Raw genomic sequence first — 13670 nt, forward strand, 5'->3', positions numbered from 1 at the left:
ATGCCCGACCAGCTCACGCAGGGGCGACGCGGGGCGGGCAGTGGACTCCAAGGCCGGGTGCCCGGGGTGCAGAGCCGATGCCCGACCGGCTCACGCAGGGGCGACGCGGGGCGGGCAGTGGACTCCAAGGCCGGGTGCCCGGGGTGCAGAGCCGAGGCCGGACCGGCTCACGCAGGGGCGACGCGGGGCGGGCAGTGGACTCCAAGGCCGGGTGCCCGGGGTGCAGAGCCGAGGCCGGACCTGCTCACGCAGGGCGGGAGGGCAGCGGCGGGGGGGACCGGGGGCGCGCAGCGGGGGTTCGCCAGCCCCGCCCCAGCCCAAGCGGCCTTGCGCCACGGGGTACGCACTGGCAGCTCAGGTCCTAGCAGCTTACAGAAATCACTTGGCTTATCCCAGTAATAAGTAAGCTTTTTTCCCACTCTCGCACAGGATTCAGTTACGGGAAAAATCCTGGTCCTTGTCGGGTTTCAGAAGGGGACGTGGGCTGGCGCGGCCTGCCGGACTCCAGCAGCGAGGCGCACCGCTGCCAGGACCCGGCGGTCACGCCCCATCGGAGCGGCCTGGGCGGCTCCGCGGAGGCGGCTCTGCGGCGGCGCGGCGGCTCGGCGGCTCGGGCCTCGGGCCTCGGGTCTCCAGCACTGCTGCGTGCTCTTCTCCCGCTCTCCTCGGCTTCTGCCCTCGCCGAGGGCCGCGCTCGCAGCCCTGGAGGACCTCGCGGCCCCCGAGGCGGCCGCCTGCGCCATCTGCCAGCGCACGTTCCGCGACCCGGTGCGCGCCGACTGCGGCCACCAGTTCTGCCGGGCGTGCGTGGTGCAGTTCTGGGCCGAGGAGGACGGGCCCTTCCCGTGCCCCGAGTGCGCCGACGACTGCTGGCAGCGCGCCGTGGAGCCCGGCCGCCCGCCGCTCAGCCGCCGCCTGCTGGCGCTCGAGGTGGCCGCCGCGGGGTCCGCGCGCGACGCCCCGGCCAGCGAGGCCGCGCTGCAGCTGCTGTGCCGCGCCGACGGGGGCCCGCTGTGCCGCGCCTGCCGCATGGCCGCCGCGCCCGAGCCGCCCGAGTGGGAGCCGCGCTGGAGGAAGGCGCTGCGGGGCAAGGTTCGCCGGCCCCGGGTGTCACCGCCCACACCGCGCCGTGTCCTGTCGTCCTGCCCCCTAGGACCCCCGGCTGCGTCCTGTCGTCTTGCGCCCTAGGACCCCCGGTTGTGTCCTGTCGTCTTGCCCCCAGGACCCCCGGCTGTGTCCTGTCGTCCTGCCCCCTAGGGCCCCCGGCCGCGTCCTGTCGTCCTGCCCCCTAGGACCCCCGGCTGTGTCCTGTCGTCTTGCCCCCTAGGACCCCCGGTTGTGTCCTGTCGTCTTGCCCCCAGGACCCCCGGCTGTGTCCTGTCGTCCTGCCCCCTAGGACCCCCGGCCGTGTCCTGTCGTCTTGCCTCCTAGGACCCCCGGGTGTATCCTGTCATCCTGCCTCCCCTTGACCCCCAGCCGTGTTCTGTCATCCTGCTTCCCCTTGACCCCCGGCCATGTCCTGTCATCCTGCCTCCCCAGCCCCTGGCTGTGTCCTGTCACTCCCCCCAGCCGTGTCCTGTGAACTCTGCCCCCTGTCCGTGGCCCTGGATGCCCCCATAGAACTCCTGTCTCTTCACTGTCAGGCACTGTGGTTGCCCGCCCTGCATGTGGACATGATGCCCTTCTACAGGCAGCCCACCGCTGCCCTCCTTCCTTCAAAGTCCCCATGTTTCTATTGTGTGGGTGATGAAGATGTTAGCCCCTTTGTCGTTTAGCGTGTGCGCTCCCAGCCCGGCCATCCTTCTAGTTCGATTCCCACTGGATTCCCTCCCGCCCCCCAACACACCACGTTCTTGAATCTTTCCCGATTTCATGAGCAGTTTTATGGGGCTCCTGCCAGTTGGTATATAAATAGGCCTTAAGGCTCAGCCCTTAGAGGGGGAATGCAGGATTGTTTGCCCAAAGAACAAAGACTGATAGCCAGACCCTGAGTACAAAACCATTAAGGTCTGGTACCTGCTTGCCAGAAGGACAAAAAACAAAACAAAACAAAAAATAGCATATTTTAGTGGATACCTTATTGGGCTTTACAGAGATAGCTCATCTGTGCCTTAGGGTAATCCCAAGGGGGTGGTGCTGGGATCTTCACCTAGTTAATGTGTGGGGAAACAGGTAGGGCAGGGAGTCTGCACGCCCAGCTCCTGGGTGAGGTGCTGTGCTGAGCTTTCCTCTTCCATTGGTGGGGGCTTCTCCCATCTGGATCACAGAGACCCCAGTTCCTAGCCAAGGAGGGCTTCCAGAAGGCTGTGTGGTCCCTTTGTATAGACTATATTCTCGGTGGAGGAGGAATACTTAGAAGTGAATTTGGAAGATGACCTAGACAGCCACCTTAACTCTGGTGTACCTACCAGTCTGAATTCCTTTCAGAAAAAGCATGAGCATGTGTGTTTTAGCAGATGCAGCTTCTATCACTGGACTTGTGACTGTCAGTAAACACCGTGAGCCTGGAGAAGGAAGAGCTCATGTTCAGTTACCAGGTTGATTTCTTAGTAAGTTTTTCTGTCAGATTGCGTTCTGGAAAAGGTTTAGTCAGGCTCACTATGGAGAGACCTGTTAAAGTGGGAACCATCTTGCCACCTGCAACCCTTTACTTGTTTATAATCTTGGGCAAGCAAAAAGTTGCTTGGGTGTCATTTATGGGAAAGTTAGACTGAATCAGGTATAACGCCCACCGTGTGTACTGGGCTGGGCATGAGGTGGAGGCCACAGAAAGTCAGTATGACTTGGACCTTCAGGATTCCTGAGGGAAATTGTCTCCCACTGTGCAAATAACCAGCCTCTCTCTCCCAGGAGAATAAGGGATCTGTGGAGATTATGAGGAAGGACCTGAAGGATGCTCGAGATCTGCACGGCCAGGCAGAGTCGGCAGCTGCTGTGTGGAAGGCAAGTGATTGATCAGTTGGCAGCCTCAGGCTCTGAGTGAAATCCAGACATCTCTGCCCTTCCTCACGCATGCTCCTCACGTTTCTCTGGACAAAGGAAAGTGTATTAAGCAAACTAGGCTGACTGAACTGATGGGCAGCTGCTTGGCTTAGTCAGTTGGAGGAAGGCGTTTTGAAGCAGTATTTTTCTAGAAATTTTTGTAGGTATTTCACAAATATAATTTAGTCTAAGTGGGTGTTTCATAAGGACAATGTAGCTTATGTGTTTGGGGATTCTCTTTTTCCTCCATGTTTTATGTGTATAGGGTATTCTGCTAAATCCAGCTCGCTTTTTGGTAAGCAACCCTTTGTAATACTCTTGATTTTGATCTGAAGGCAGCACAGTTATTTCCATACAATGACCTAGTTGGAAGGACTTTGCGTTGCTTTCCTGTGCTGCTTTGTTGTGCTTTCCACAACAATATGTCTCATGTAACAGGTACTAGAATTACCTTAGATTACTCACTAAGAAAACTACCAATGAGTTTAATTTTTTATTTTTTTCTCCATGTAGTAAAATTTGCACTGCTTCTTCAGGCTTTTGTAACTTTCCTATCAGCCCTTTTTTTTTTTTTTTAACATGTCAAAGCGGAGTGCTTTTTAAAACTGGAGAAGCTCTCTGCTTGTGAAGCCTGCACTATCCGTGTAAAGACCACTAGTCCCACCCCATGGGGCAGTCCTCTGTCCTAGCTCCCACTCAAACCCCGGCCCCCACTCTGTGGAGCCCTGAAGTGCATGCCTTACTCAGACAGCCACAAAAAGTGGTAAATTGGATACATGGTGCAAATCAGACCCCGACAGTACATGCCATCCTTGGTGAACCTCTCTCAGGATCTCCCCTCTGATAACCATAGTGGTATGAACTGGGGCCAGAGGATACAGAGGCTTTGGGGCCCTCCAACTTTTCCAATAACCCTGTACCTTCCCCCTGCCCCCAGATACTATTTTTGCCCACACATTTTAGCAGATAGGGGCTTTTGATATGACCTTTTTATTTTGGGTAGAGACACTTAAGATGAAAGAGGCCTTCTAAACTCATGGGGTTGAGTTTGTGGAGTGCCACACTGGCCCATGAGCAGGGGCCCATGAAAATACTTTGAACCCAGGAACCTGGGCAGGAATCCCACTGTCATTTGTTTTCTGTGTCAGCAACAAAAGATGTACCCCTTCTTACCCCTGATGTCACTGTTCCTCTGGCCCAAGGTGAGGTTGAAGAACTCTGAGAATCTGGTAAATTCAAAGAGTCTCAGCCCGCTGTATTCTCCTTTTTCTCTTGGTTAAGTATTTGTTGAAAAATGGCCAGAACGCTGAGTGGAAAGTCTAAATGTTTTAGGTGAAGGCCAGCACAATGATATTGGAGTTCAGGTAAGGATGTGGGGGAGGCATTAGAGAGCTGGGAGTGTATGTTGACCTGCACTGGTTTCTAGATCCAGCAGAAATGCTCAGGGGACATTTATCTTTTCCTCTCGTCTGTAGGAGTGGAAGACAGGGTCTTTGTTGATAGCCAGGGTTCACGGTCATCAGCAAAAGACCATAGACATGCTGTATCAGTGTGTGGGAAACGCTTCACTCACATAGAGAAGAGCCAGAACGAGACCAGTTTCACTGGGGGGCACGGTTCTCCTGTGGCCAGCATGCTCATCCCACATGTGACTGGTGCAGGGCAGGTGTCTTCCGTTCACCCCTCTTGTGCCGTAGTACGAGAGACTGTTCCCTCCCTGTTGGGAACAGATAGAGAAGTGGGGTTGACCAGGTGCCATGTGGTGGCCATGCATGTGCAAGAGAAAGCCAGTGTGTGTCCAGAATGAGGATAAGGAGAAGGTACTGGAGGAGAGAGCAACTCAATTCCCAGCCTCCTTCAGGAATGTTCTGGGCCCAAGGCCTTTACTTAGGCTGCCGGGATGGGAGGCATAGAGGCAGACCATTCCCCCGACAGTCTTCAGATACAGCCAGTGCTTTACAGCAAACATTCTTCTACCAGAGGTGAGGGTGTCAGTGGTGGGGAGGGCAGTAGATGCCGTTCCCAGGACAGGGCAGGGTATGTGCGTAGACACGCACCGAGGGCCTCTGTGGCAGGCTTGGAGACACCGACGTCCCCTCCTGACTGCCCGTCTGTAGGGCCACGTGATGGACCGTAGGAAGAAGGCGCTGACCGACTATAAGAAGCTGCGTGCCTTTTTTGCTGAGGAGGAGGAGCATTTCCTGCAGGAGGCAGAGAAGGCAGAGGAGGTGCCTGACGATGAGGGTGCTGATTCAGTGGAGAGATTCAGGACCCTGCTGCAGGCTGTCTCGGAGCTGGAGAAGAAGCACCGCAACCTGGGTCTCAGCATGCTGCTTCAGGTGTGTGCTGCTTACCCAGTTCTTGAGCCCCTCATCTCAGGTGGGTGTGTTCCTGTTCACACGCTTATGCTGATGAGGACAGCTGCCAAGGGCTGAAAAGAAGAGATTTGCATGTGTTCTCAAGAAACGTGTAATCTCAGAGATTATCAGATCAGAGCATAGATAGGAGAAATAGCAGCAAATATGTTAGCAGAGTGATTTACCAAAAGAAGAGGCTTAAAAAATACCGTGTGACTTCTATTTACTGTAGCCTTTCTATGAGTCGGAATCGGCTCGACGGCAGTGGGCAGTGGGTAGCCTTTTGGGAGTGGGTGATCCATGGAAGATGACTTGAAAGAATTTTAATCCAAGGAGTTTGGTATCCTAGGCTTTTGGGAAGGGAAATTTGATTAAGGGGAGATCTGTACCCCTAATGCTGAAGCAGCGTGGCACCTTGGCCCCTCACCCTGGGGATCTGAGGACAGGAACTGTGGTCATGGGGTTTAGGAGCAGTCAGGGCTGAATGAGCACCTGCGGCACCCCCTTATAAGTGCATTGGGTCAACGCCTCTCATTGGCTGTGTCCCATGGCTGTCTGGCTCTCATGCTAAACAGTCTTTTCATACTTTCTAATTCAGTTCCGTGCCTATGTGGAATTCAGGACCCACAACCGATTGACTCTGTGCTTTTTTCATCTGCATATATGATCCTGGAGTCTGCAACTCCTGGTCCTTCTCCTTTCCTATCTGATAGGTTTTGTTTTCACTTCTAGCAACACTAGTCAACGTAATCAGCTCTGAGCAGTTCAGCCGCTCATGGTTATTGTGGGCTCTGAGGCCTCTGGAAGACATTTGGGGGTTGGCATAGGGGAGGCTGTAGTTTTCCTTGGGCTCTGCTGTTTATAGACATGGTGGCCAGGAAGTGCTGGTGCTGGAAATCCCTGAGCGTGTTCGTGTCTCTCTTCTCTCCTGTGCAGTGATGGCGCTGGCCCAGCAGGAGGGGTCTCTCCTGGAGCGTGAGGCAGAAGAAAGTGCTTCTACACGCTGGCTCGCAGGCCCTCCCTCTGCCCTTCCTTGAGGCCTCCGTCCAGGCCCCTGGCTGTTCTTCATCCCAGGGCCCTCTCCACTTGAACCATTAACATGTAGACACGGGGAAAAGCACCTGTGGGTGCCCCTGCCATTGGTTGTTCGAGATAGTAATTTTCAACAAACCGTTCATTTTTCATTTTTTCTGAGGTGTTAATATTTTTGAGGCTGCAAACGTTTTTATAGTAGAGGCTTGTCACAGGGGAGACTTTAGCCCAGTTGTGTTTCATCTTTTCATAAAACTCCTGTCGCTGATACATTTCATCAGAAATTTGCCTGGAGTCTCAGTTGCCCATGATGATGGTCTAGATTCTTGCGCCTTGGGACATTTCTCTCAGATGCCACGGGAACCAGATCCTGTACGTTTTTAATGATTTGAGACAGGGTTGTTCTACTGGACATTCATACCCATGCCCAGAGATCATTTGGCAGATGCATAAGGCACATGCATTGAGGCTAAACTTGGGTTAAGCTTCAAGGAGGAGCCATTACCAAGGGGGCATCATGACTCCTGGTGGGGAAAGAGGGAGGCACCTGAACTACCATCAGCAAAGTAAGGGCTTGTCTGCCTTCCACTGTCACTCTGGCTCCCAGTCCCCGACAGTGTATGCTGTCAGAGAGATGTGCCTACAGTGTGGAGTCCACAGAAATGTCTGCCCAGGCTTCCTCATGGGCCCAGAGAAAGCCCAGACTGGTACTGATGCAGATCCACCTCGGTGTTGGCAGCAGGAAGCTGATCGCTCCTGTGAGCTTCTGCCAGGGCGTTGTACTGCTACAACCGCATCTTTGTTGTTTTGTGAGTGGAACCCAACCTTCCAGAAAAAGGGGAGAAAGGGATGGAAGGGGGTGGGGAGCAGAACAAAGGAAGGGAGGAAGAAGAATATTTTGACCCCCCCCCCCCCATATAGGAGGCATCCATCTCCTGAGGTGTGCCTGCTGGGAGTGGTGCAGGTACCATTACCGTTTATCCTTAGACCTCTTTCCCCTCCTCTGTTGGCCAGTTTTACCTGTTGGCCATTCTTGCCTGACTTGTACTTCTCATTTCTTTCTTCATTGTCTGTCCTGCCTCAAGCCTAATGGAAGATTTTTTAGGCAGGGAGGAAGCAGTGCTGGGCTGGAAGTCTGAGGCCCCCAAGCGGTGGGTGGGTGGTCCATCTCCAGATCATGACAGCTCTGAGGAGCTCATGGGGTCGCCAGGCCTCACTGTGGTATTCTGTCTCATGGCACCCCACTGCTTGTTACTGCTATGTGTTTGCTGTGATACATTACTTTAGTAAGCTGTACGATTTGGTAGTAGTGCATTGTGTATGGCATCCATGTGTATATAGATTAGTCTAAGTTAGAAGAACGCAGCACAAAGTAGACAAAAATGAGAGGTCTGAGAATGTTGATGCAGATACGCATTTAGGGTTGTGTGGGTTGAGCACTTGAATTCCAGCCTGGCTGTAGGACAGGATACTGCTGTCAGCATCGAGAGGTACCAGCTTGCTTGTTACTTAGATGCCTGCTGTCATGAGGGGAGAGGACTTCCTCATGGTGCCATTGTTCCACAAGAAGCAGGCGACACCAATGTCTTCATTCCTCTGGCAGCAGAGAGCCTCAGATGTGATGGCTTCAAGGGTCTGGTCAATGACATCCACACCACTGAGGGCCTGTGTGGGTGGGTGTTACAGTTCTGTGTAATGGTGAACCCGTTAAGCTAAGCTGTAACAGTGACTATTGTAAGAGGTCGTGGTTGTTAACGGTGGCTTACAGAAGAGCATGACTGAGTACTGTGGCTGAATCCCCTTTTAGGCACGCGTCACAGCGTACAGCCACACTGGCGTGCAGCCGTTGAGTACTGGAGCAGGACGGTCAGAACCCATGTACACACTGTATAGTTGGAGGTGGTGGAGCAGACGTACTGGCCAGCAGGTGTCGGCCAGTCAGTCGATGCCTGCAGAGAAGACTGCCAGGGACGTAGCTCCGAGCTTTGTGTTCCATGCCTGTTCACTCTGGAAACTGGTTTTGGTGATCAATGAGCTGCTGTTAGGGGGGCCCATTTGTGTATATAGTTTTTCAGCCCTGAGGAATAATTGGCTTTTCATACTGATGACGTGTGGCATTTTTCTTGTGGCCTCGAGGAGTGTGCTGTCATCCTGACAGCTTGGAGGCACGCCTGCCTGGTGCCTGGGCAGGCTCTCACGTGGTGGCGAATAAAGTTGAGTTTGCTTCAGCCTGTTTGCTGCTTTATTCCCTCTTTCCCTTCTCTGTGTGTCAGCGTGGCCTCCCTCCCTTTGTGGCCCTTGTGAGGACTGTGAGCAATACAAGATGGGTCCTGCCTGCAAAGGACTCCGGGAAAGAGCTAGAGTACCTAACCAGGTGGTAACCTAAGCCAGGAAAAAAAATGCCAAACACCTGGCTCTCTGGTAACATCAATTGGAATCCATTTACTAGTACAAAACCAACCCTGTCCGTCACAGATAAGACTTTTTTTCTGGGTTCCCCTACGTGTATCGTTGCACGTAAGCACTGAATATATAAACCCACACCCCATACTGCCTTGCGTGGTGGCCCTTTACCCGGGTGACTCGGTGCTTCAGCTGTCTATACTGAGAATCTTGGCTCCCACCTCTGTAAGTTCCCTAATAAAGCTAGATCTGACCCATTTGGTTTCTCTGCCTCTTTTTTCAGAATCTGACCTGTGCTCCTCAGCCGGTCCTGTGGGGTGTGGCACCCTGACAGTGTTTATGCAGGTGCTGCTTTGCCCTGCACGAAGGAGGCCTCTGTAGGTCCTGCACTTTTATAGAAGGTGGGGAAAGCTGCAGATTGTGTAATGGAAAGAGCAACAACTTCATCTAGATCTCACAATAGACCCTGCAGGTTATATGACCTTGGACAAGCCAATCTAATCCCTAACATCAGTGGTCAGCATTAGAGGAGCCCAGTGCACCTTTGTCCTCATCCCACCAGGCAGTGGCTGGTGGAAGTGGGTGTAAGGGGCCCATCTCGGCCTATCTGTTTTAAATAGGGGGAGCTTTTTGTTCAACAGTGTAGGGATCCTGGAAACTTCCCAACACACTGCAGGCCTTTGACTTTATCTTAATATTAGAGCAATTTTGGAGAATTGCAAATGAAAGCATCAGTGAGATACTGCTACCTTAGCTCTTTCAGATTGACTGATGTTAGATAATGCCAAGTGTCCATGAGGATATAGCATTAGTTGAACCCTCAGATTCTGTGAAGGGGAAGTAGACTGCTGCAGCCATTTTGGAGAACAATCAGTTCAAATACATGTGAGAGTTAAACCAGCTGTGAAGTTAGAGGAAATACAGACCACAGGACTGCCCTCACTTCTGATACCACTGTAAGTTTGGGGGGTTCCCAAAACCATCCTCAGTTTTCATAATTTGCTAGAGAGAGCTCACAGAGAGCTGTTGTACTCATGGCTATGGTTTATTATAGGGAAAAAATATGAATTAAAATCAGTCAAAGGAAAAGACACATAGGGCAGAGTACAAAATGTGGAATACAAGAGTACCAAACACGGAGCTCCCAGTTGTCCTCTCCCTGTGGAGTCAGGGCAATGTTGCTTTCCAGGAATTGACGTGTGACAATACGCTGGAGTATTGCCAACCACCAAAGCTCACTCACCTGAGCCCCAGTGTCCAGCATCTTTACTGGGACCCCATCATGTAGGAAGGTTGACTTTCTACTTGGCTGATCTCAGTTTCCAGCCCCTCGGGAGGTTGAGCTGCGTGGCTCAAAGTTCCCACCCTAAATCACATTGTTATTATCTGTGTGGTCAGCTCCCACCCTAAATCTTACTGTTACTGTCTGGCTTGGCCCAAGGTTCCTCCCCTGCCCTCCCCCGTCACATTGTTAGATTATTCAGTGTGACCCAAGAACCCCAGACAAGCAAAGATACATCAAGTGTGACATTCCAAGGTCTTAAAGAAGATCACCCCTCAGAACTGAGGGCAAAGAGCAGACTACTTTTTGGGCAGCTATCCAATCTGCATACCCTCCGATGTAGCAATCCCTCCTCTGAATTGGCATGCCAAAGAGATGCTAACACAGATCCCTGAGCAGACACGCACAAGGGTGGTTACTGAATCACTGTGGTGTCATGAAGCTGGAGGCAGCCGGGCTCCCCATGATTGAGGGAATGGGAAGTGAAACATGGAGAATGATCCAGCAGAATGAGTTTTGCTACAAGGTGTACACACAGATGTGCAGGAGACTAGATGTACACATACGGGATGTGCCAGAGAACTCCAGGAAGAGGTCAATTCCCAGAATGCAATTTCTTCCAAGAGTGCAACAGCCAGAGGAGGGTTGGGGCAGGCAGAGGAGTATTGTCAGTCCTAAGGACAGGGATGGACAATGACCTGTTAGGAAAGCCTGTGGATCAATTGCCTGCTAGCCATTGATGGTCAGAAATCTCCCCGCTCTGTTCTCCTATGGGAAATTAGAGCCACAGAACATGAGGAAGAAATATCCAGAGCTGCGGAGGTATTCAATGAGAAAGATGGCATCATTTTTCTGCCACTAGCAGAGAGGCTGTGGACCATTGATTGTTCCAAATGGTTTCCACAGATGAGATGTTTAAGCTCATAAAAACACCCCTTCTGTTCAACCAATAGTCCCAGGGACAAGGGTTAATAAAGACAGGCAGAGGAGAAGAAGATATTTATCATGTCTGAAACCCACGTGGTTAATACCTAGACTATGCAAGGAACTCCTGTGGTTCAAGAGCAAAAACAACTGGAATTAAAAAAAAAAAGTGGGCAAAGGGTATGAACAAGTATTTGCAAAAGAGAAAGCCAAAAGGCTTAGAAGCCTAGGAAGAGATATTCAAACTCATTAGTTTTGGGCACAATGAAAATTACACACTGTTAATGACTTTACACTGTGAGATTGGTGGAGAGGGGAAAGCTGCTTCCTGCCCCTCTCCTACACCACAGCCTGTCTGGCTTGGCTCAAGGTCCCCATCCTAAATCGCACTGTTAAATTATCTACTCATATCGCACTGTAGGTGGCTACAGATTGACGCAAGGTTCTGGAGCACCATCTGGCAGTCTTCTTTAAGGGCCTAATGACCCTGTGACCCAGCAGTTGTACTCTGAGTAATATATTCCAAAGAAATTCTCTCCCTGGGCCATAAGGGGATGTAACCTGGGTGTTTCACTTGCAGGATTAGGAGGTAAATTGGGGGGGGGGGGGTGAGGTGGGGTGTAGACCACACGGTACTTACTCTGCAACCCTTAGAAACAGATAAGATTGACACACAGCGACATTCAGGCATGATGCTGAATCACAAAATTAAGAAACAAAGTATAAAACATAGGACTATTTACCTAAGTACAAAATACGTGTACATAGAACATTTGTGATTTGCAATAACTCTTCAAACAGACAAACAAAACCCAAATGGATCCCACTGAACAGTTGCCAGTGAGGTAGGGAATGGAGAAAAGGACTGGTGGTGGAGGATAAGGGAGTAACAACCAACAGAAGGACCACAGCAAAGGCTACAGACAAAGGATCTCAGCGTGGGAGTAAGAACGGGAGCGGGAGCTGTCCAGCTGCTGATTTAGTCCATCCTGGGGCGGCCCTAGTTTAGGACTTCTTCTGTAAGAAAATGAGGTTTCCTGATCATTTATTTTGTTTGGGTTTTTGGTAACTAGTGGCTAAAATTGGTGCAAACGGCTAAGCTCAAGTGTTAGCCAAAAGGTTGGCAGTTCAGAGTCACCCAGAGGCGCTCAGAGACAAGCCTGGTGATCTGCTTCTGAAGGGTCACGGCCTTGAAAACCCTTTGGAGTGCTGTCCTACTCTGCACACACGGTGTCACCATGAGTTGGAATTGACTCAGAGGCAATGGGTTTAGTTTATTTTTTATGCATACTGGAGATGGTTGGGAGCCACTGGAACGAATGTAAAAAGAATACTTTCATTATTATAACATGCAAGTCACCTAATTCAGTCTTTAAAACTCAAAATGGATCTCTGACAGTGTTACGTTAGATTTCATGTGAGCTTACGCTCCACCTTCATTCTGAGATTTCTTATGAGGCTGCGCTCTGTCACCTCAGAATATTTTCTTTAATTTCTATCTCAGCCTTAAAGAATGTGGTTGTGAGATGATTCCCAGTAATGATAACTTTGACACCCTTTTGCCCTGGACCTCTCTCCAAGTTTCTTCAAGATCACAGACAGTATAAGTGGCTGTACCTACTCGCAGCACGTCTAAAGACCAGTCTTAGCATGCTCTTAACATTTTTTTCAAGAGAAAGCTGGTACACAGAAGGGGATTAGAGGTGACAAAAATAACTAAGTAACTGCTGAAATTACTCTGAAAATAAGCTTTTCACATTTGCCAGAGGGAAGCAGGTGTCCCAGATCCCCTTCCCTCCTCACCTGAGTTCCACAAATCAAATTACTCAAACAATGTATATCTGAGGTACTTTGTTTCTTAATGGGTATCTTTTCCAACTTGGAGATACACACTTTGAGACAAAGATTCTTTAAAGTCTTTTTTTAAAAAAATTCTTTTGGACTCTGAGGTTTCATCAAACCTCCATCTGTGAAGAGAGGAATGTGCAAGTAACTTCTGTTTTACAAATAAACATGGGAAGTGTTTATACTATTTAAAACAAAGGACTCTCAATTAAAACAATGTCATCAACAGAAGTCAGAGTTAAAAGTTCACAGGACACTGTTGTCAGTGGTTGCCGCCAAGTTGATTCCAACTCATGGTGACCCCATGTGTGCAGAACAGAACTGCTCCATAGGGATTCAAGGCTGTGACCCTTCAGAAACATCACCAGGCCTATCTTCTGAGGCACCTCTGGGTGGGTTCAAACCACCAACCTAGTAGTTGAGCACTTTCCCATTTGTGCCACCCAGGGACCTTCACAAGACATTCCCATTACCCATTGCCATCGAGTCGATTCTGGCTCACAGCGACCCTATGAAGACAGAGTAGAACTGCCCCATGGGGCTTCCCAGGAGCGGCTAGTGGATTGGAATTACCAACGTTTTGGTTAGCAGCCAAGCTCTTAACCACTGTGCGACCAGGACTCCCACAGGACACTGGCAATCTCTAAAGTCTTGTTTTAAAAAACAAAAACAAAAAAGAATTGGCAGATTAAAAAAAAAAAAAATCAACAGAAAAGTGAACAAGATGGAGAGCAAGACTCCTAGAAGTATGCCTCCTACTTGACAGGAGACCAAGACTACCCCTTTGTAAAAGTTTTCAATTCCACAGCTTGGACCAGCCATTGAATTAGGACTAAAAATGGTGT

The 13670-nt window shown here is 50.7% G+C and overlaps 1 protein-coding gene across 1 annotated transcript; it reads left to right on the forward strand.

Moving 5' to 3' along the window:
* On the forward strand, positions 1–9026 carry RNF187 (ring finger protein 187). Its single transcript, XM_049871076.1, has 5 exons — positions 1–339; positions 430–1092; positions 2851–2943; positions 5100–5321; positions 6276–9026. The coding sequence occupies exons 1-5, from the start codon at positions 1–3 to the stop codon at positions 6276–6278; spliced, it is 1320 nt and encodes a 439-aa protein (XP_049727033.1). The 3' UTR covers positions 6279–9026.
* Positions 9027–13670: the final 4644 nt, after the last annotated feature.

Source organism: Elephas maximus, chromosome 2, assembly GCF_024166365.1.
Source record: "Elephas maximus indicus isolate mEleMax1 chromosome 2, mEleMax1 primary haplotype, whole genome shotgun sequence".
NCBI classification, from domain to species: domain Eukaryota; kingdom Metazoa; phylum Chordata; class Mammalia; order Proboscidea; family Elephantidae; genus Elephas; species Elephas maximus.

What these genes read in the sequence shown, in the direction of transcription:
- RNF187 (XM_049871076.1), top strand. Translation starts at nt 1, where the DNA reads ATGCCCGACCAGCTCACGCAGGGGCGACGCGGGGCGGGCAGTGGACTC. An exon ending in AAGCGGCCTTGCGCCACGGG is followed by an intron (nt 340 to 429) that starts GTACGCACTGGC and finishes ACTCTCGCACAG; the next exon opens with GATTCAGTTACGGGAAAAAT. An exon ending in GGAAGGCGCTGCGGGGCAAG is followed by an intron (nt 1,093 to 2,850) that starts GTTCGCCGGCCC and finishes TCTCTCTCCCAG; the next exon opens with GAGAATAAGGGATCTGTGGA.